The sequence below is a fragment of the Herpailurus yagouaroundi genome, unplaced genomic scaffold (assembly GCF_014898765.1).
Source record: "Herpailurus yagouaroundi ecotype Mexico unplaced genomic scaffold, PumYag 253, whole genome shotgun sequence".
In the NCBI taxonomy this organism is placed as follows: Eukaryota; Metazoa; Chordata; class Mammalia; order Carnivora; family Felidae; genus Herpailurus; species Herpailurus yagouaroundi.
The window spans coordinates 7,238,330-7,260,776 of NW_024412470.1; the positions used below are offsets into that span (position 1 = coordinate 7,238,330).

A 22,447-nucleotide genomic window follows, 5' to 3' on the forward strand; every position below is an offset into this window, starting at 1 on the left:
GGGAAAGGAGCGGAGGGGAGGGAGAGGGAAGAAGGGATATCACAGGGCCCTCCCCCTCCCCCAAGCACCAGAGGAAGCAACCCCTTTCCCCCTCCCCCCCCCCCCCAACAGCCAGGAGCCCCCCTTCAGGGACAGCAGGAAGCGTGAGGAGCTGTCCTAGGAGGCTCTGAAAGATGGGAGGGTGGAGGGCAGGCGAGGGATCAGCCCCTGGTCTTTGGGTCCTCACATTGCGGCCAGGGCGCTGAGCCCCTTCTCACACACACTCTCCACTTCTATCACGTTCCCTTGTTTTCCCCCGTTGAGAAACCCAGAAAATGCTTCGGTAGCAGAGAAGGCTTCTCCTCGAAAGATGTGCCTTCTGCTTCTGCTCTTCATGCCCTAGGAGTTCAGTGTCTCCCACCTTGGGGTTGGCACCTGCTAAAATGTAGAGCTCTGTGCCTGTAAAACACCTTTCTGCCCAGTGTCAGGGTGGCTGTGAAGGGCTGAGGTTTACGTGCAGGTGCTTTTGAACACGCTGATCATGACTCAAATGTCAGAAATGTGTACCAGCTCGGTGGCATTGAGCACCCCTTCTACCGAAGAAGGGAGGAGAAAAGGTCAGGCCGAGCTGGGGCCCTGCTGAAGGGAGCCCTGGCCAGCTTGGAGCCATGAGGGGCCAGAGTCAGGATGGCGAGTATCTTAGAATGTGCCAGTGTCAGGGGGCTCCTGGCTGGCTCGATTGGTGGAGCATGTGACTCTTGATCCCGGGGTTGTGAGTTCGAGCCTCACGTTGGGTGTTGAGGTTACTTAAAAAAAATAAAATCTTTAATTAAAAAAAAAAAAAAAAGTGCCAGGATCAAAGTCAAAGTCTAGAGTGAGGCCTCAAGTCGGGGTGGGGAGGGCGGGGAGAGCTGTCTGTACAGCTGGTCGGGGGACTTGTGGAGCAGGGGACACGTGGTGGGGCTGTGGATCCCCTGCTTTCCCTTCTCCGTTCATCCGTTCAGGTGCCACTTGTCTAACTTCCTAGTCCCATTCCCTCGGGCGTTGTATTTAATCTGTCTCCTAGCTTTTGCCTTTGTCCGGTAGGAAGAATCATCCCAACCTTAACAGGGCTTGTAGGTACGCAATGCGTCCATATAGTAACGTGTTGAGAATCATGTCTGGCTTGTGGCACGTGCTCAATGAATATGATCTGTTGTTGTTGTTTGTCTGTTAGTCATCGAAGGAGGTGGTGATTAAAGTGTCCGTTAAAGTGGCCTCGGTAGCAGGCCTCTGCCCACCTCGTTCAGCAGCCTGCCTGTGTGTTATGAGGCAAGAGGGGAAGGGATGTGTGAGTAAGTTTCCCTTAGGCTGGGAAGAATGACCCGGCTGTCTGACCGGTCTGCGATCCTGGGGCTCGTGCACCGTGTCCCTCCGCTAGAGACAAGGTGCCGGGCTTGGGTGTGCGTGGTCCCTTGCGACCCAGTGGGAGGGAGTTACACGGGCCTGGGCCCTGCCATGCTCCTTTGATTTCAAATGGAGAGTCCTGACTCTCAGAAATAGCACATCTTCACCTCCGTCCCCTTCCCTGTGGGTGTGTATTAACCAGTGCCAGTGATTCATTACAACTTTTCATTCCATCCGGCAGAGGCTTGTTAGTGGGCCGGCAGCAAAGGGGTGGAAACACCAAGCCATTCGCTCCCTTGTCTGGCCAATCAGAAAGACGCATGCTTGACATTTTCCTTTCATTGGCTGAGGATGAGTTGCTAAGCAACTTCCTCACCTTGCTAAGAATTCTGCCCTTCTGGGTCCCCGGGACTTCTCTTTCTCAAAGGCTCCCCTGTTCCCCCCAACACACACGTGCAATTCCTTACTCAGAGATTTTATGTTTGGTAAACACCAGGGACATAGATTTCTTATGCAAGTAATTTCTTTTTTTAATTTTATGTATTTATTTTGGGGGGGGGGGGGGGAGAGTTAGAGAAGAAGGAGAGAGGGAATCCCAAGCAGGCTCTGTGCTGTCAGCACAGAACCTTACACGGGGCTTGATCTCAGGAATCGTGAGAGCATAACCTGAGCCAAAATCAAGAGTCAGTCGCTTAGCCAACTGAGCCATCCAGGCGCCCCTATGCAAGGAATTTCTATTGATGGACTCTATATAGTTCTACTCACTAAGAAAAAATTATCCCAACGCCAATCCCATCCCGTTGTCTAGTATGTTTTGAGCGTCTGCTGTGTTCCAGGCACAGTGCTGGGCACCACAATGGCCGTCGTTAGCAGCAAGGGATAGAAATGAAAAGTGTGTAACATCCAGTAGGGCAGCAGACAGTCAGATTGGAGGTCATGTGGAGGACCTGTTTGTGCCAGGCTCGATTACGGGGTGATCTGGGGGATGCTGGGCGAAGGGTGGAGTGGCCGGGGGGACAGGGGTGCTCTGGGCTCAGAGCAGTGGCTATTTACTAGCCAATCCAGAAAATTCGATATTGTAAACAACTGGTATGTCCTCACCAGCGTATGGCAAGGACCATCCTTAATAGAGCATTAACTGTTGGCCTGGCTTGGGCTAAGCCCTCCACGTACATAATCTTCTATAATGGCCCTCGAGCCAGACACAGCCCTCCCTCACGGCATCTACTGGATGGTGAATTATTGCACCTGCTACCCCAGGGGCCGTACTCCCAGGTGCTGTCCGCAGTCCGATGAGGTAGGCATGTGTGCCCCCGTTTCGGGTGAGAAAACTGCGGTCCAGAGAGGTCAGCTTCCTTGCTCAAGTTTATGGGACCGGACAGAGGTGCAGCCTTCAATCCGGCCCAGGACTTTTTGGCTTCGGAGTCTTATATCGTGCACGGGCTGCATTCTGGACGCCGTCGTGCCGCGAGGCACACACCGACTTCAGCGTATGTGCCCCGAACAGCTTTGATTGCTGGTGACACTCAGCATCTCAGACTGAAGGTCTAACGCTGTCCAGTTGCCAAAGCAGGGGCCCCTGGGAAAGTGGTCCAGACCCAGACCATGTCAGATCACTGGGACCCACGCTTTGTCTTTGAGATGCCCGTGGGCCGTCTCCTACCGCCCGTGTGCGTGGAGCAGGGCTGGGAGGGGTCTTGGAGACCCCTGGGCAGAATGAGGCCCAGAAATATGAAAGATTTTTCTTAAGTGTCTGGCCAACAGAGAACAGAATTTCCTGGGAAAACGCACTAGCCCTTTCCCGTCAGATGAGTGAGATTTTATTTTAAAAAGTCATTGCCGGAGCAAAGAGAATCAACTCTGCGGAGTAGAGGGTTTGTGCATTTCCCCAGCATCGGGCAGCGGGCACAATCTGGCTGTGGCTAAAGAAGATTAGGAGGGTGTAGGGTCAGGAAGCAAAGCAGGGCTGTGTGGGGGGGGGGGGGGCGGGGGCCCGGGCGGACGGGGCTGAAGGGGCTGAAGGGGCAAGAGGGAGACACTAGAGGAAACCGTGACTTTGGATCTGGATGAGAAACCAGGTTTCTGGAAACCGTCTAGTACCTTTTGGCTGTGGCTCCCCTGTGGCTATGAGAAAATGGAAAGAGAGGGAGGGAAGCCGGTAAAAGTGCCATCAACAGCTATGCTCTGGTGTCTGTCTGTGAGAACGGGTTAATTTTCCATTGGGAAACACTTCGTCATTAGAGGCTTTCTCTCTGCTTCTTTTTCTTTTTCAAAAAAAAAAAAAATGAATGTTCATTTTTGAGAGGGAGAGACAGAGCATCAACAGGTGAGGGGCAGAGAGAGAGGGAGACACAGAATCCCAAGCAGGCTCCAGGCTCGGAGCTGTCACCACAGAACCCGACACGGGGCTCAAACCTGTGAACCGCGAGATCATGACCTGAGCTGAAGTCGGATGCTTAACTGACTGAGCCACCCAGGCGCCCCTCTTTCCACCTCTTCTAAAAACAAAGCTATTCATGTCTAAGAGCCACTGGGTCATGGGAGAGGCAAAGAGCCAAAATGGGATCGCGTAAGATGTATCTGTCTTTGTGAATTTTATTGAAAAAATTTGTTTAAGTTTATTTGTTTTATTTTGAAAGAGAGAGAGAGAGAGAGAGAATCCCAAGCAGGCTCTGTGCCGTCAGGCTGGCAGCCTGGGGCCTGATGCTGGGCGAATTTCTTTTTTGTTAAATGTAGCTTTAAAATAGCCCACCTCTTCTGGGTCACTGACTCAGCAGAAACACGCCATATTTAAGGCCGTTGCAAACCAAGCTTTAACTCTATTTCATTCTGTCTCAGCCATGCACCATTCTTTTTTTTTTTTTTTAATTTTTTTCAATGATTATTTATTTTTGAGAGACAGAGACAGAGCATGAGTGGGGGAGGGGCAGAGAGGGAGGGAGACACAGAATCCGAAACAGGCTCCGGGCTCTGAGCTGTCGGCACAGAGCCCGACGTGGGGCTTGAACCCACAAACCATGAGATTGTGACCTGAGCCGAAGCTGGATGCTTACCTGACTGAGCCCCCCAGGCGTCCCAGCCACACACCATTCAGAGTATCATGGTATATTCTGATTGTCCTAATATTATTATTATTAACAATAAAAGCAATATACTTTTTAAAAAAATTTTTTTAACTTTTTATTTTATTTATTTTTGAGACAGGGAGAGACAGAGCATGAACAGGGGAGGGTCAGAGAGAGGGAGACACAGAATCTGAAACAGGCTCCAGGCTCTGAGCTGTCTGCATAGAGCCCGACGCGGGGCTCGAACTCACGGACTGCGAGATCATGACCTGAGCCGAAGTTGGCCGCTTAACCGACTGAGCCACCCAGGCGCCCCAAAAGCAATATACTTTTAATTTCAATCGCTCTCAGCTCATCTCCTTTTATTCCTGGAACAACTTGTGAGTTCCCCAAAGTCCACGTTTTCTGTATTTTTTGTGCAGGTCAGTGTTTCCCTTACCCGTCATTCCCTCTGCACACTCTTCCCGTGATCTTCTTCGGACCAAGTATCCTTTGTCCTAGGTCAGTTCACTCTCTTTTTGAAAACTTAAATAGCTATTTTTAGAAAGGCAATCTTGTACAAAAATAGAAGCCCAGTCACCTGCTATAAATAGAAGGAAACAGTAAAAGTAATTCTTAAACTCTTAATATTTTGTGACACCCACACCCACTTAAAATACCCCCGAAGGTGTCCCTCACCACCGCGTTACAGGCGGCACACCTCGGGAGCTCTTGGGTTGATGCGGGTGTGAAGCTAAGTGGTGTTCCTGTCTGTCCCACGGCTCTGGGCCTGCTGTCGGGGTGCAGAAGTGACAAGGCACAGACTCTCTGGGACCCACGCAAGCAGAGTAAAAAGGAGAGTTGCGGGGTCCTTTGGTCTGAAGCCGAAGCCGGAAGGGAACGGCCAGGGGGTCGGACGGCCGCTGTCCCAGTGGAGAGCAGGGCTCCTGGCCCGTCCAGACAGGCTGGCTTCCAACTCACCTGTCACATGTTATCTTAGTAACAGGCTCAAGATATACGTTGGCCTCTGTGAATGTCACAGCCTTCCTGGGCCTCAGAAGAGTCTAAAATTGTTCTTTCCGATCAGTGGCCATCTGGGAAGATTTTTGGTCTTTCCGGCTTGAGTTCTTGGAAGCTGCCCTTTTCTCCCTCTCCTTCAGATAAACTTGCAGCTTGAGATCACTTCGTAATTGAGTCATCTTGCACTTTGCGATATGGTGGCTCTCCCAGTCATCTTTGCTGTCCTTGCCAACACAGACCAGAGGCAGCGTGGGTTTCAGACCGACAGTTCGAATCTAGGCTCTGTCACTTATCCCCCCGGGTAGCGCCAGGTGCCATGCTAGGGGTGGGGACGCGAAAATGGACACTTCTCCCCTTCTCTCGGTTGAGTGGAAAAGCCAGGGCAATAAACAAATATGGCGACACAGTGGAATCAGTGCTAGGATAGGAGTAAACACAGGCTATTATTAGAAAACAGAAAAGGGCATCAGACGAGTCCGGGAACACCAGCGAAGCCTTCCTGGAGGAGGGGACACTTGACTTAGACCTTGAAGGAGGAATAAGAACGTCATGGAAATGGAGAGGAGAGCAAATCATCCTGGAACAGAGAGCAGCTTGGGGGCGGGGGGAGGCTGAGCCCCTGAAATGGTCCCCACAGGCTTATCGTCAGGAGGAAGTGAGTTAATGCATGGAATTTGCCTAATGCTATTCAGGATAGGTGGTAAGTGTCCGACCTGTTCATTTGAACCCCTTTGCCACTCCTCCGTGGACCCCTGGAATGTGATTCATCCTCAGCCATGCTACTTAATTTTTTTTAATGTTTATTTATTTTTGAGGAGAGAGAGAGAGAGAGACAGAGTGGGAGCAGAAGAGGGGCAGAGAGAGAGGGAGACCCAGAATCCGAAGTGGGCTCCAGGCTCCGAGCTGTCAGCGCAGAGCCCGACGCAGGGCTCGAACTCACGAACGGTGAGATCATGACCTGAGTGGAAGCTGGATGCTTAACCGACTGGGCTGCCCAGGCACCCCCCGCCCCCATCAGCTGTGCTACTTAGAACAGGGTGATTGGGATTTATCTGTTAATGAGACATTTGTCCCCGATGGAGACTCCCCGGGTAGGATGACAGGAGGGTCAGAGCTTCCTTGGACGTGGGACTGGCTGTTCTCCCTCCAGAGAGACCTTAGGCGTGTTAGCAGAAGCTCAAGAGAAACCCTAGGCTGACATTTTTTCCAGTGGAATATTTATGTTTAAGAGTCTTTGCACAGAGAAAACATGAGCTCAAGGAAGTGTATCGACCCTCGTGTTCACTGCAGCATTATTTACAATCCCCAAGAGGTGGAAGTAACCTAGGTGTCATCCATGAGCGCATGAAAGTTGTGTATGTGATGGAGTATTATTCTGCCATCAGAAAGAGTGAACTCTTGTCATCTGTGACAACACGGACGGACCTTGGGGGACTACGCCCAAGTGAGGTAAGTCGGACAGAGGAAGCCAGATCCTGTATGATCTCACTTATGTGGAATCTAATAATAATAATGAAAACACACTGAACTCATAGCACCAGAGATCAGATTGGTGGTTGCCAGAGGTAGGGATAGGGGCGGGAGAAATGGGTGAAGGGAGTGAAAAGGTACAAACTTCTAGTCATAAAATAAGTAAGTTCTTGGGATGTGACGTCCAGCACGGCGACTATAGTTAATAGTACTGTACCGTATATTTGAAAGTTGCTGGGAGTAGATCTAAAAGTTCTCATCACAAGAAAAAAAGAAAAACCATTCAGGGCGGCTCAGTCGGTTGAGTGTCTGACTTCAGCTCAGATCGTGATCTCGCGGTTCGTGGGTTCGAGCCCCGCGTCGGGCTCGGCGCGGAGCCTGGAGCCCGGAGCCTGTTTCCTCTTCTGCGTCTCCCTCTGCTCGCGCTCATCTCTGTCTCTCAAAAACAAATAAAACATTAAAAAAAAAAAACAAGAAAAACCATTTCCAACTGTGTGTGGTGACGGATGTTAACTAGTCTTATTAAGGGTGATCATTTTGCAGTATAAACAAATACCGAATCATTCGGTTTTGCCCCTGAAACGAATACAATGTTGCGTGTCAATGATATCTCAATAATAAAAAAAGAATAGTTCTCCAGGTGCACTTCTGACGTGCTTTGCTGCCCCCAGCATTCAAAGGGGGCAGGTCCCCCCCCCCCCCCGCCCCACGTATCTTGCTCCTAACACTTCCCTTAGTGGTCCCTGATATCTCCCAAGACTTAGAGCATCCTGCACGTAGTAAGTACTCAAGAGACCACACAAGGAAGTAGCTCTATGACACGGGTGGGCTGCCCTATCATTTTTCCAGTCTCTTCTTTGCTGCTCAGATCCTGAGGTGTAGAGCTCCTCTCTTAGGGAGAGCGTGTTCCGTGCTGGGCGCCTCGGATGACAGTGGGGCACCCTCCTTGTCTGTCATCTTGAGCTGGGACTGACCCTAAGGGAGCCTAGAGTCAGCTCAGCCTGGGAAAAATGGTACCAGACAACCACATGCCCAGGGGCTGTTCCGTGGACACCTGAGACTGCAGCTCCCTGGGCCTCGAGGTAGAAAGGGTCTGGGCAGGCCGGTACGCCCTTGCCTTCCTGGGCTCCTGTGGCCATCAAGCCACGCACGGCCATCCTGCGTCTTCTTCCCTGAGGGCTGACAAAGCCCTGTGCGGTAGAGACAGGCAGGGCAAGGACTCTGTAGGCACAAAGCTGCGAAAGATACGGGCAGTTGAGGGCGTGACAACAGTGTCTGCTGCCCCGTTGTCATGGCGGAACGTGACCCCTGATGGCAGGGACGGGGTTCTCCCGGGCTCTGAAACCCCAGCACCTGGCATAGTACCTGGACCTCAGTCAACGTTCACCGCACGTGAGTGAGTGATGTCTCCTGACCGGCAGGCTCAGCCCTGCGCCGACTCTCAGAGCACCAGGCGTGTGATGCCAAGACTTCGGAAACGGCCTGGGCACCTGCTCACCTTCCCTCCACGTGGGGGGTTTGGAGTTGACTCACCTTCCCTGGCTGGCTGGCCGAGGCCTGGGGGCTCGTGCGCTGCGCCCTTTGTGTCTCCGGCTGTTGATGTGACACGGGCCGAGGTAGATTCCAGGCGGGCAGCAGAGAAGTAAAACGTGGATGGGTGTTCTGTCCTAGAGAAGGCCCTCTCCCTCTCTCTTCTTCATTTGCCTTTATTCTACGCGCTCAGTGGGGGTGTGAGCGCCTGGGGTTCACAGATATGCAGTGGGGCTGGAAGGCAGGGAAGGGCATGGGAAACAAGCTGGGGGTGGTCTCTGTCCTCACAGGGGCCACCTCTGTGCTCCCCAGTCTCCCATCACCTTTGCTCTTCTCTTTCCAGGCTCCCCCGGCCACTCCAGCTCCACGTCTATGAGCCCATTGACAGCCTTGTCCACAGGGAAGCCAATGGACAGCCACCCCAACTACACGGACACCCCCGTGAGTGCCCCACGGACTCTGAGCGCAGTGGGGACGCCCCTCAATGCCCTGGGCTCTCCATATAGAGTCATCGCCTCTGCCATGGGCCCACCCTCAGGAGCACTGGCTGCGCCTGCGGGAATCAATCTGGTTGCCCCGCCCAGCTCTCAGGTAGGTGCCCGTCCTCCCGTGGGACTTTCCAGCCACCCTGTATGGTGTCACCCGTGCCGCTCCTGGAGCCGGGCCAGCACTCGGTGGGTGCCTCCTGTGTACTTTCTGGGTCGTCTCTGCAGACGTGTCTCCTGCCGGACCTTCTTTAAGGGTGTCCTCAGGCGGGGGAGCCCCCGAGAACTGATGACGCCTCGTGATGGAGGAGACGGTGGCTCAGAGGTCACCCCTGTGGCTTAATGGTTCAACCCTGGCACTGATCTCACCATTTCTGAGGGCTGTTTGTTATCCTTGGGATGGACCGCATCTGTTCTTCTCAATCTAATGAGTACTTATCAAGTCACTGAAGTGCCTGGTGCTCTCTTACATGCCGTGGTGGACGTGAAACGCTCAGGACATGGTCTTTGCTCTCTAGGAGCTTATAGTTGAGAGACGAATAGGTGGGGATGACACACGGATCAATCCAGAACATGGCAGACTGTGTTATGTACCTGTTGTCTCTGAGATAGAGGAAAAGACTGGAAACTCAGGAAGGAAGGAAGCCTCACCCAATTCCTAGTGCTTCTGCTACAACAGAGGAGAGGGGGTGTGTGCATAGTAGACGCTGCTGTAGCATGGCCAGTCGCCTCTCCTTCCTTCTAGTAGTGTCGCAGTGAGGTCGGCAACCTTCCCTTCTTGTAGTGGTCAGCTGTTGCTGCAGTGATGCTGTGTAACAAACAGTCCTCAAGTTATCATGGTGCACAAACACACACATTTTGTGTGTGTGTGTGTGTGTGTGTGTGTGTGTGTGTGTGTGTGTGTTCCTCACTCACAAATTTATGTTGGCTGGGATGGCTCTGTTTCAGGTGGTAGGCGAGCTGGGCTAGGCTGCAGGCTGGGTACAAGTCTGCTCCTCATGTCCCAGGCTGAAGGAGCTACTTGGGGCATGCTTTTCTCGTGGTGTCTCACGGGAGCACAAAGCCAAAACCAAACCAGAAAGGTAAGGTGGAGTGTCTGCTCGCATCATGCCCTCTGGTATCCCCTCGGCCTGAGAAAACTACATGGCTGACTCCAACATTGTGGGGCAGGGAAATAGGCTGTGACTATTTTAGCAGGAGGTACACAGTGCAAAGGATGTGAAGAATTAGGAGCAATAATCCCATCCACCATGTGCTCCACTTATGGGTATCTCAGTTTGGGGCTGGTGCCATCTTGACCCAAACGCCAGCACATCTAGAGGCAGAATTAGTAGGTCCTGAAGCTTCCTTGGGATAAATAGTTTGGGAGAAGAGGCAGGACTCCCGTTGTGTCAGTCTTTCTATCGCAGGGAGAACTTCAGAGACTATCCCCAGACCATCCCTTTCAAGAGGCTTCGTGTGCTCAGGGTCTGAAAGCAAAGCTGTGTGGAGTCACAGAACTCTAGAGCCAGTAATGGCTCCAGAAGGCTCTCGATTCAGGGATTTGAGAATCTGTGGAATACCTTGGGGGTCTTCGAGTGCGGGAGCAAGGGCCAGGTGCACATAGATCAGCGGGGCTGGTGGGGTCTGCAGGGAGCTGCCCCCTTCCCTTGAAGCCATTGCAATTCAGACATGAAGCTTGCACAGGCCAAGCAAAGTACTCCTGTGGGTCACATCTGGCTGGCCCTTTTCACCCCGACTTGTCATCTGATGGTTTCACCTATAGGATCTTCTTCAGAGTGTACATTTCTCCCCTATCCCAGATCTTGGCCCTTGTGGAGCTGGTAAAAGCCCAGCTGAGAACCACGAATTCTGTCTAAGCCCTCATCCCACAAATGAAGTAACAGGACTCAGTGAGCTCAAGTGACACATCCAGCATCTCCCAGCCAGTCAGCAGCAGAGCATGGGTTCAAGCCCAGGTGTCCTGACCCCCGCTATGTGTTCATGACGCTGCATTCACCTGCTGCTGTGGTCTGTGCTGACTCAATCCGTGACCCCAAGATCTTCCATTGGCCACCAAGGATTAAAAGATGAGTAATCCGGGCACCTGGGTGGCCCAGTTGGTTAAGTGTCCGACTCTTGATTTCAGCTCAGGTCACCATCTCGTGGTTCTTTTTTTTTTTTTTCTTTTAAAATTTTTAAAAACGTTTTATTTATTTTTGAGACAGAGAGCGACAGAGCATGAGCAGGGGAGGGTCAGAGATAGAGGGAGACACAGAATCCGCAGCAGGCTCCAGGCTCTGAGCTGTCAGCACAGAGCTTGACGTGGGGCTCAAACTCACGAACCACGAGAGCATGACCCGAGCCGAGGTCGGACGCTTCACCGACTGAGCCACCCAGGCGCCCCAACCGTCTCGCGATTCTTGAGTGCGAGCCCCACATGGGGGTTGCCCCTCCTCTGCTCACTCACTCACTCTCTGTCTCAAAATAAATAAATCAAACTTGAAAAAAATGAAAGATGACTAATCAGTGCTCCTAAGGTGTCTCTTGCGGACGTGGCACGTCATGTGGGCAAATTGCAAGGCAGTGTCTTGTGGGCTATGGTAGGCTAAGAGCAGAACTGAAGGAGTAGAAGCCAAGGACTCCGGACCTTCCCAGGTGTGTGTTCCACGAGAGGAGCGGGGTCCAGACGGCCGGGGGAAGGGCAGGTATTTATGCCAGCAGCGCTGGTGACACGTAGCCTTCAGAACGTGAGACCCTGATGAGGTTGGTTTATTCACGCTCTTCCTTGTGAATGGACCCCAGGAAGGCAGGTCATAGCCAGTAGGCAAGAGACAGAAGGACACGTTGAGGCTCCGGGCTGCAAGGAAAATCTTGCTGGGGCGTTCATGGTCCTTCACGTAACTACTCACGGGGACCGACTTTGCGTCTGGCGGTACTTGATGCTCTCGTAGGTTCTGGGGAAAAGCGCGGAGCAAGGTGGCTAATGTCTTCACGTTCACGGCAGTTAGACCGCAGCAGGTGAGACGGAGACGAAACAAGCGAGCGAGGTGGTTTCACATAGCAATCGTTCTATCTGCGAAGAAGTGAGGCAGGGTGAGGTGACAGACAGTGACAGGGCCTGTGGGTGGGGAGTGGGCAAGGCCCCATCCTTCAAGGCTGCTTTTAGCAACCAGGCTCCGGTCTGATTGAGCCAAACCTAGCCGACACGTTCGGCTTCACAGCCGTGTGAGTGGCAGGGACGCTCGCTATTCCTGGACCGTATGTCTGTACAGAGGGATTGGGGTTGAAAGGTCAGCTGAAAGCTTCGGTCCTGGCCAACTGGGCTGTGTGCAGAGGCCGAGGCCAAGTTTCACTCCGGGAGCTATATTAAGCTTGCCAAGCTCTGGGGGAGCTCAGCGGCCCCGGGACACTGAACGGCGTCGTGGCCTCGGGCTCCAGACACGTTTCGCCTAATTAACCAGATGACACAGGACATCTAGGACCCTCGGTGTTAGCTGCGGTGAGTTGGACTCTGAACCACCTGGATAGACTGTCTATGCATCCTGCCTTCCTCGCCCAGGATGGGTCTGAGCGGGACCCGCACGGGAAGCGTGCTCCTCCTGTGACCTGGGTCTAGGGTAAGTGCAGTTTGCGGGGGGAGGGGAGGGGGTGCTCTGGTGTGAGAGCAGCAGGGCCCTGTCTCCTGTTCCCTGCCCTGTCGTTCCGGTGCTTGACTAAGTCTTTCTGCTCTTGTGGGACTTTCATTCGTGAGGAGTAAAGAGAACTGAACAGATACTCCGGACACGGGGACCGTGTAACCTTTCGCAAACCACTTAAGCTTATGTCTGTCCTCAGTTTCCTTTTCTCTTTCAGGGTAACATGCTTTATGAACATTAAAGGAGCTATGATTTATAAAGTCACTTCTTAAGTGCTCTCTGGTGGCAGTAAGGTGGCATCATTATTATTATTATTATTATTATTATTATTATTATACCTAGGTGATAGGCACCTCAGTGATTTACATTCTACCCCTATGGGATCTTTGATCCCAGGGTATTCTCTTGCTGAGAGGTTCTAGAAAAGTTAATTTCAATAAGCATTCATTGAACCAGGCCCTGGAAGTAAAAAAAAAAAAAAAAAAAAATTATAAGGATCCGTCTCTGCTGTGGGGCGCCTGGCTGGCTCAGTCAGCAGAGCGTGTGACTCTTGATCTCTGGGTTGTGAGTTTGAGCCCCACGTGGAGTGTAAAGATTACTTAAATAAATAAAACTTAAAAAAAAGAAAAAGAAAAAGAAAAAGAGTCAGTCTCTGCTCTGGGGAGTATTTAAGTTGAGGGAGCAATTTCCAGAAACACCAAATATGTGGTTGGGAAGATACTTATGCAGCTTTCAGACAAAATGATCAAGGCCACATTTTCCTGACTCTGTGTGTGTGTGTGTGTGTGTGTGTGTGTGTGTGTGTGTGAGAGAGAGAGAGAGAGAGAGAGAGAGAGAGAGAGAGAGAGAGAGAGAATCTGTTGCCTGCACTTGGAAACAAGCCCTGAAAGTTCTTGGAAGGCCCCTACCTCTTTCTCCCCTCCTGAACCCTGCTGCTGGACCTGGGTTCTGTCCCTGATAATTCCTGCTCAAGTAGTACTTTCCTTTCAGATTTTTATAGAGAATACTCAAATAATAAAAATTATGAATGTTGGAGTTGAAACAGACCTTAAAGGCCGTCTTTTTTAATGATTAAAAAAAATTAAGCCATGAAGTCTTGTCTCCAAGAGAAAGCATGTTTGGAAGGTTAATGTGTATGTTTTCTTTCTTTTTAAAAAAATTTTTTTTAAAGTTTATTTATTTATTTTGAGAGAGAGAAAGCATGAATGGGGGAGGGGCAGAGAGAGGAGAGAGAAAGAGAGAGAGAATCCCAAGCAGGCTCCGCACTGTCAGTGCAAAGCCTGATGCGGGGCTCAAACTCACAAACTGTGAGATCAGGACCTGAGCCGATCGCTACTGAACCGACTGAGCCCCCCAGGTGCCCCCTAATGTGCATGTTACAAACAGGTGTGGGTGAACTAGGAGCAGGAGATCTGAAGCCTTCTTGTTCACCTTCCCCGCTGCCCTGCCATGCACACTCTGAGTTGGAAAACCCACCGATCTAATCTGTAGATGAGGCAAAGGGGTCTCTGACGCAGTGACCTGGTCAAGATCACGCAGTGAGGAGGGGGCTGGTCCCCACCAAACCCAGGGCTCCTCTCCCCCCTGTAGAAGGCGCAGGCTCCTTACTCCTCATGACAAGGCCCTCTTCTAGATTAAAGCAGCGCCCCGTACACAGTCCGCTCCCTGGAAAAAGAGTGCCTGCCTGTGGCCTGGCAGGCCGGCCACGTCTCTGTGTTTAGTGGGATAATTTTGGCCCAAAGCAGCTCAGAAATGTGGGAGCCGATGTTCCGTGATGGCTCCGGGGCATCCAGGAAGCATTTGGTCCCTGGCCGAGTCTGCAAATGGAAGCCAGGCTGGTCAAGTGTGTTTCCACCCTGTTCTCGGGGAGCAGCCAGCTGCCTGGTGAACCCCCGCTCTGAAAAGTGCTCACTTCCGCGGGGCTGCTTCTAATGGAAGCAGACAGCCAGGCGGGGGACTCGGGGGGGCCAGGCAGCTAATGGGTTTGCGCTGTGGCGGGTGCCTTCTAGCCCGTCTGCCCTCGCTCGGAGCCCACACCGACCCCGAGCCAGCGAAGAGGCCACTGGGTATCAGCCTTTCTGTCCCAACCCCTCCCTTCTGCCACCTGCCCACCCCCCCCCGCCCCCATGACCCAGGAAGAGAAAGGGGGGGGGGGGGGGTGGCCGGCTCCCAGCTGGGAGACAGAGGGCTCCCCACCAAGGAGGTGGGCCAGGAGGCTCAGAGACTCAGAGTCTCCTGCCGCAGCAAGACAGACCTTGTGGTAAAGGACTGGTCTGGGAGCCCAGCGCTGGAGCTCTGGCCTGTGAGCCTGGGGAGGCTCCGCGTCTCCCCGGGAGGCTTTGACACCCCCTGTGTCTCTCTCCTCCAGGCTTTCCTCGAGCTTCCCCCCCCCCCCCCCATTTATCTCCCCGAGGCGGAGTTTTGAGAGCGGGATTCCTCAGCCCAGAACCTCCCGTGGCTGCTCTTAATTGCTTCTCAAGATTAGATCCACTCTCCTTAGCCGGGCGGTCAGGCCTCAGGCCTCTGTCACAGCCCAGCCCTCGGCCTTGCCTCCCACCCCTGCAGCCCACAGGAACCCCTGGGCTTCCCGTGCTCTCAGAGCCTTTAGCCCGTGAGGGGCCCGTCCAAACCTGACCCACTTTTAAAGGCGGCCAAGGCCTAGCTCCAATGCCACCACCTTCAGGAAGCGTTCCCAAATCTCCGTTGTTTGGGGTCTTTCCTTCCTAAACCATCCCAACTGACTTTTAATCTTGTCAAATGGCCTTGAGGCGGTACTACATCCTCCTCCTTTCGGTATCCCCACGGTATTTCTGAACAAACACATGAATAAACCGCTCTAAGGCCTACTTCCCTCATCTGGAAAACAGAACGACCTCATAGGGCTGCTGCAAGGATTAGGAGAGCAGCGAGCAGCGTGGGGAGCTTTCTATGGTGGGTGGGGCTAGCGGTGGGCGGGGCTCATGGTGGGCGGGGCTAACAGCAGCAGTAAAGGTATCTACTTGTTGTGTGACCGCTTTGGGCTGGAGACAGTGAGGCTGGTTCCACCGGTCCTGACTGTGGAAGGAGGAGGCGAGTGAGCGTCTCTTGAGCCTCAGGGGATGGCGGCCTCCTCCTCATTCCCATGCCCGTTCTCCTCCGTCTGAGGATTTGGGGACAGAGCCTCCTCAGTCAGCTAGCGGGTTCTCTCTCTGGGGTCGTCTGACCTGAAATGCTTCCATTTCATGGGTGGATCTAAGTGGTTAGTATCTGTGTCACTGAGGCACTCAAGGAAAGTTGTTGTCTAGAATTTACATCGACGGAAACCCCCCTCACCTGATTTCTGAAAAATAGACACATCTAAATATGTCCCTTATCTGAAGTGATGATAATGTATTATGACAACGTTAAATAATTTTCTGACCACCCCCTGCTCACCAAGAAATGGAATCATTTAACCCCATTGGTGAATGTGGCCTCATTTACTACAGGATTCCCAGCACCTAATAGACTGTTGGCTTATAATAAACACTAGAATTCTTGTCTTGATCAACCAGATTTTATGGGAATGATAAAGGCCACAATTTATGGGACCCCTAATGTGTGCCAGGCACTGTGATGGGGATTTTACATCATTATCTCATTGAATCCTCCCAGTGACTATGTAAACTAGGTCTTACTAGGCTCATTTTCCAGATAAAGAAACCGAGGGTCGAACAAGATTAGTAACTTCTTTGAAGTCACGCAGCCAATAAGGGTAGCCCGGGAGTTGGTCCCAGTTCCCTGGGACTCCCAAGCCATGTTTTTCCCACCATACCGGTGATTCCGAGCTCTGATGCACATAGCATTACCCAGGAAACCTGAAGAAAGGTCAGTACCAATGGCCATCTGACCCATTGACTCAAAATTTCTAGGTGTGGATCCCTGACATCAGTTTTTGTTCTAAGCTCCCAGGTGTACATCCAGGGTTGAGAACCACAGTATGAGACCAAAACAAAGCCAAATACTGGCTACAAGTTCTAGATGTCCTGTCTTAGCCTTATAAAGAGAGGGGGGAGGGGAGAGGAAGAGAGAGAGAATCCTCCCATCCCATGTGTGTTTTCACCCTTCACACAAATTAATTTTTAAAAATTCCCGGTGACTTTGACTTTGAAGCAAGGAGCTGAAGGCTGTCTTGTGTTTTCTGCATCCCATAGAGCACTTGACCCAAGCCTCTGCCCATCTCCCGTGCTCAATAAATATTTGCTTAGTGAATTGAAAAGCTGGTAAATTTAAAAGGAACCTAACTCAGGCTTTGTTGTGTTTTATGTTTTATTGATCACTCCTTTTGTCCCAAAGGCCTTGAATAGAGAAACAAATCCTACCTTTGGTTTAGATTAGGAATTACAGTCACTTTGGTGAGGCAGTACGATTCGAAATTCACACGGACCATACAGAAGTCTGTAGTCTGTGGAACCTCTCTGAAACTTCCAGATCCTTACCAGGTGCCTCTGCTGGACATTTAAACATACTCCCTAACCACCTTTGTTTGTGTTTACTTAACTAAGCGTTTTTTCCTTTTGGCACATGTTGTGACTCTTCAGTGCAAGTGTGCAGTTTTGAGGAAGGAGAGATCTTCTAGGTTAAAAAATTTTTTTTTAATGTTTATGTATATTTGAGAGTGAGAAACAGAGCATGAACGGAGGAGGGGCAGAGAGAGAGACACACACACAGAAACCAAAGCAGGCTGCAGGCTCTGAGCTGTCAGCACAGAGTCCGACGTGGGGCTTGAACCCACGAACCGTGAGATCATGACCTGAGCTGAACTCGGACGCTTCACCGACTGAGCCACCCAGATGCCCCGAGATCTTCTAGGTTTTATATCTCCTTTCACAGTGCTTAGAATGTTGAGCTGTGCACATGGGCACTCAGAATTTCTGCTAATCGGATGACCTAGTCATGATCACTTAAGATTTCTTTGATGAATATGGAACACTTAGCGGCTTCTCGGTGATCTCCCCAGACACTGGGAGACTTGGAGGTGGTGGTGGTGGTGAGGAGCTAATGTGAACGTGTGGTAAAAGATGAGGGATAGGAGGCACATAAAATTCATTTCTTCAGCCATCCAAACACACCAACTCCCCACCCCGGGTGCTGGGACCACATCAGACACAGGGAAGACAAAGCACCCAGTCTCTGGCTGTACGGATTTTCCAGTTTCACAGGAAGATGGTCTGTTTCTTACATTCAAGTTCAAAACCACGAGCTGGGGCTTTCTGCCCAACTTTTTGGGTGCTACTGGAATAATTTGGGCATGTGGTTTGGCATCCTCTGTGGGTTCGTTAAGGTGACGACTACACGTATCTTCTCTTCCATTTTACTGTGAACTCTTTAAGAATGTGCATTTTTATTTTTTAAAAATTTTTCATTTTTTTAAAAGTGTGCGTTTTTAGACCTTCCCTTTGTACCCCAGCGCCTCACACAGTGTCTCCATGGCGAGTACTCAGTGAGTGTCTATAGACTGACTGAATGGATTTGCATTTTTTGCTTGGTTTTCTTGGAGTCTAAATCTTTTGCCTAAGAGCCGTAGCTCCTCTTGGAGCACTGCTGAATAGACACACAGTAGTTTTACAGAATCTAAAAACACACAGCTGGCTTGTCCTAAGTGTGTCTGAAGCGTGTCCCGGGTGGATTTCTAGCTCTGATGAAACAGACGAGTGAAATGAGTGAAGGCAGAGCACTCCGATGATGTGTTGTGATTTTCGATTTAGGTTTTGGTGTCTAGGAATGATTTGGTTCCTCTATGTCCCCTTTTCTCCCTCCCTCCCTTAAATTCATATCCCCCACGGACAGTTTTGGATACTCTGTACTTGGAAACCTCTTCTTGAAATAGAACTTGTTTTTTTTTTTTTCTCCCTGCAAAGATACCCCTGTTACTTTTGGTCTCAGGCGTTGGGTCTGCCCTGGCTCTGTGTTTTATTGTGTGTTTTCTCTCGCAGCTAAATGTGGTCAACAGTGTCAGCATTTCAGAGGACATCAAGCCCTTACCAGGGCTTCCTGGGATTGGAAACATGAACTACCCATCAACCAGCCCCGGATCCCTGGTTAAACACATCTGTGCCATCTGCGGGGACAGATCCTCAGGTACATGTAGAAGCAGATGTCACTCTGGGGTGTCCCACACAGTGAGGGTCTCAGAGGTGGCACCTGGTCCACTAACCACCTGGCTATATTGTACCCAGTGGAAGGAAAAGGGCCTTTTTGGATGGTCCAGCTTGGGGCCCAGGCTGTAAGTTTCTGCTGCTGCGCTCGTAGCCGGAAATCCAGATGAATTTAAAGTATGGTTTCCGTTTTAAGGATTGGCTTTGCAGGAAGCCCCTCCGTGGAGTTACTGTGTTGCATGTGTATCTGGAAGAGAGAAGCTGTTCTGATCAGTAGGTGTCTCTTTAATTGTTTTTATTTTATTTTTTATTTTTGTAATGTTTATGTTTATTGTTGAGAGAGAGAGAACCACAGAGCACGAGCAGGGGAGGGGCAGAGAGAGAGAGGGAGACACAGCATCCGAAGCAGGCTCCAGGCTCCGAGCTGTCAGCACAGAGCCCGACGCGGGGCGTGAGATCCTGACCTCGGCTGAAGTCGGACACTTAACTGACTGAGCCACCCAGGCGCCCCTCTAAAATTGTTTTTAAATGTTTATTTATTTATTTTTAGAGAAAGGAGGGGTAGGGGCAGAGAGAGATGAGAGACAAAATCCTCAGCAGTCTCCTCCCTATCAACACAGAGCCAGACTTGGGGCTCGAACTCACGAACCATGAAATATGACCTGAGCCAACATCAAGAGTCAGGCACGTAACCACCTGAGCCACCCAGTCACCCCCCAAGATCTTTATGTCATAAGCCTGCATGTCATATTATGCTATAGAGATCATACACTAATTTATTCCTCCAACAAGCGGTAGCATCTAGAAAATCCATAACTCAGGTTCCTCGTCTGCTTTTCGGTGGGGCTCCCATGTCCTTGGGCCTCAATTATGGGGAAATATTAGGAAGGCTGAGGTTTTTTCCCCCATTAGATAATACATCACAAGCATAAATATTTTTATTTATTATGTATACTAACGTCTTGAATGGAGACAGAACATTTAGCTTAACTAAACACAGGAGTTGCCTTAATAAAATAAATGTAAACAAAGCCTCGGGTCAAGATTTTTCCTTTTTTTCTTTTTTCTTTTTTTTTTAATATGAAATTTATTGTCAGATTGGTTTCCATACAACACCCAGTGCTCATCCCAAAAGGTGCCCTCCTCAATGCCCGTCACCCCCCCCCTCCCCCCCCATCAACCCTCAGTTTGTTCTCAGTTTTTAAGAGTCTCTTAAGACTTTCTAATAATGCTCTCCGGAATTAGCCATTCCAGAGAGTGCCTTCCAGAGGGAAGACACGAGGAAGGGCACCTTCATCCTGCTTAGTCTCCTTCCTGGGATCAAGCCTGCCTTCTCTGCCGGTTACCCTTTGCGGTCCCCTCCACGGGTCCAGGTGATGTGCCAGTGTCCCTGGGGGGAGAGCCCGGGGGCTCTTTTGAATGAAAGATCCAGACAAGCACAAGGACGGTCTCCGCAGCGTTCATTTTCTTTTCTTTTCTCTTGCCTTTTCCTGGGAGCAGGAAAGCACTATGGTGTGTATAGCTGTGAAGGCTGCAAAGGCTTCTTCAAGAGAACCATACGCAAGGACCTCATGTACACGTGCCGGGATAACAAGGACTGCCTCATTGACAAGCGTCAGCGGAATCGCTGTCAGTACTGCCGCTACCAGAAGTGCCTGGTGATGGGCATGAAGAGAGAAGGTGAGGCTCCCATTCCCCGGGGGGAGACCGCTTTGCGATTTCTCCGGGACCCCGGCCGGGCACCCCCTGCCCGGGCAGCGAGCGCCCCAGAGCACAGAGAGCAGTGTCGCCTTCTTCCTCCCCCACTCACGCATCCTTGCCCTGGAGCTCGGGGGACGGTCCCCCGGTCCCCCCGGCCGGACCCTCTCCCTGGCTCTTCCGAGCCCTGGGAAGCAGGTCCTCGAGTCGGTTTCAGGGTCCCGGAGCGCAGCCCCACAAACGGAGCCTCAGTGCCTCTCTGGGAGGAGCTGGCCTCCCGCCTCTAATCCTCACCGGGGAAGCCCGCTGGGTTGAGTCGTCTCTCTGGGCTTTTATAACCCGGGGCTGCCACAGGTCCTCTGAGACTGGTGTATTCCGTGGTGTTGCGGGCAATCAGACTCGGCCTCCTCATTCAGAGAGACCCGCATGTGTAACTTCCATGTCTTTCCAGTTTACAGTGTGGCTTAGCTGGGCTGTATGGAATGAAAAAAAAAAAAAAATCTGAAAGTGCTTTCTGTTCATTTAGAAAATCGAAAAGGCTTTTTGTTAAGTAACACAACTAAATCGAATTGGGCAGTTAATTAACGCACGAACTCAGGCAAGTACAAGTGTACATAGTGAGCCTTCCTAGATTCAGAGTGAGGAAGTCTTGTCTCTGTCTGGGAACTAGGGACAAGGCATTTAGTCAGTCCCGGGAGACTCCTCATGCTTGAAGAACTTCTTTTCTCTGAGGAGAGGGGAGGCTGACTGAAAGGATCCACAAAGAGAAGGTCTTTGAGCCCCTTCTAGGAGAGAATGCTACCAAGAAGGAAAGGAATGGCAGGCCTAGCATGTCTGAGGTAGACGGAGGGGGCCCTTTAGAGTAATTAATAGCCCTCATCATTCTACAGCGGAGGAAACCAGTATGGACCGAGGAGGTGAGTTTTCCAAGGTCCCAGAGGTAGGTGACGAGCCCAGAGTGGGTCTTTGTACTCCCAGATCAGAGCCCATCTCGAGTCTCCCCTCCTCCCAGGGTGCAGAGGGGTTCTGGTACGAAGATGGCCCTCACTCCGTTGTCTGACAGCAATCTCAAGGGGGCAGACCCAAACCTGGGCTCCTGATAATCTGCCCTCTTAGCCTGTTTGTTGCACAGTCCTCTCCATTTTAGGAAATAGCCAGTTTTTCAGTTGCTCAGATGAAAACCCGTTGGACTCCTCTTCCATGTGGGTGAAGAAACCTTGTCTCTCCCCCAGAATATGTCCAGAACGTCACCACATCTCATGACTTTAACGTAGCCAGCATAACCCAAGCCATTGTTACCTTCTGTATTAATCCCCCCGGACTCCTAAGAACTCCCCCCTGTGTCCCTCTTTGTCTTCCTACACTCTTCAGAGCAACCAGTGAGGCTTTGAACAAGTGGGTCAGGTCAAGCCCTTTCTGCACCAGAACCCTCCAATGCCTTCCCTTCTTACTCAGAAAAAAAAAAAAAAAAAAAAAAAAAAAGCAAAACCTTGGTTATGACTTCAAGGTTGTGCATGATCTGACTGCCCCATGTCTCTCTGGTCCAGCCTTGCTGGTCTCTGCTGGGCCACCAGGGAAGCTCCTTCTCAAGGAGTGTGGCACTTACAGTCTCTCTGCTTAGAGTGCCCTCTTCCCAGGTACCTGCATGGCTCCCTTCTTCTCCACCTTCAGACCTTTACTCCACTGTCAACTGTCTAGAATTGCATCAGCCACCCAGGACACTTCCTAGTCTGTTTCCTGCAGTGGTATCACTGTCTAACATGCTTACTTATTTAGTCTACTATCTGTTTCCACCAAGGCAAGATTTTTTTTTTCTGTTCCCCCCATCACTGCTATAGCACCAGTGATTAGCACAAAGGAGGCACTTCATAAATAATTGCTGAATGAGTGGATGAGTAGTTTAAACTGAATATTGGAACCAAAAGTTTTAGTAATGCAGGAGCTTCTAAAAGGACTCATCCCTCCATCCCTCCCTCCCTCCCTCCCTCCCCCCATCCATCCCTCCATCCACCCATCCATCCCTCCATCCATCCCTCCATCCATCTATCCATCCATCCATCCATCCATCCATCCCTCCATTCATCCATCCATCCATCCATCCA

The 22,447-nt window shown here is 51.1% G+C and overlaps 1 protein-coding gene across 6 annotated transcripts in view; it reads left to right on the plus strand.

The window, feature by feature from the left end:
- Positions 1 to 22,447, plus strand: part of RXRG (retinoid X receptor gamma) — a 52,621-nt gene that overhangs the window by 17,295 nt on the left and 12,879 nt on the right. For 2 of the 6 annotated variants that reach the window (XM_040460882.1, XM_040460883.1), the window contains exons 2-4: positions 8,773 to 9,020; positions 18,486 to 18,630; positions 20,148 to 20,327. In XM_040460882.1, the coding sequence (XP_040316816.1) occupies positions 8,773 to 9,020; positions 18,486 to 18,630; positions 20,148 to 20,327 (573 nt within the window). Of the gene's footprint in view, positions 1 to 6,095; positions 6,130 to 8,772; positions 9,021 to 12,276; positions 12,514 to 15,597; positions 15,770 to 18,485; positions 18,631 to 20,147; positions 20,328 to 22,447 lie in introns of those variants that run through there. The other 4 variants (XM_040460881.1, XM_040460884.1, XM_040460886.1 and 1 more) reach the window with 4 other exon arrangements.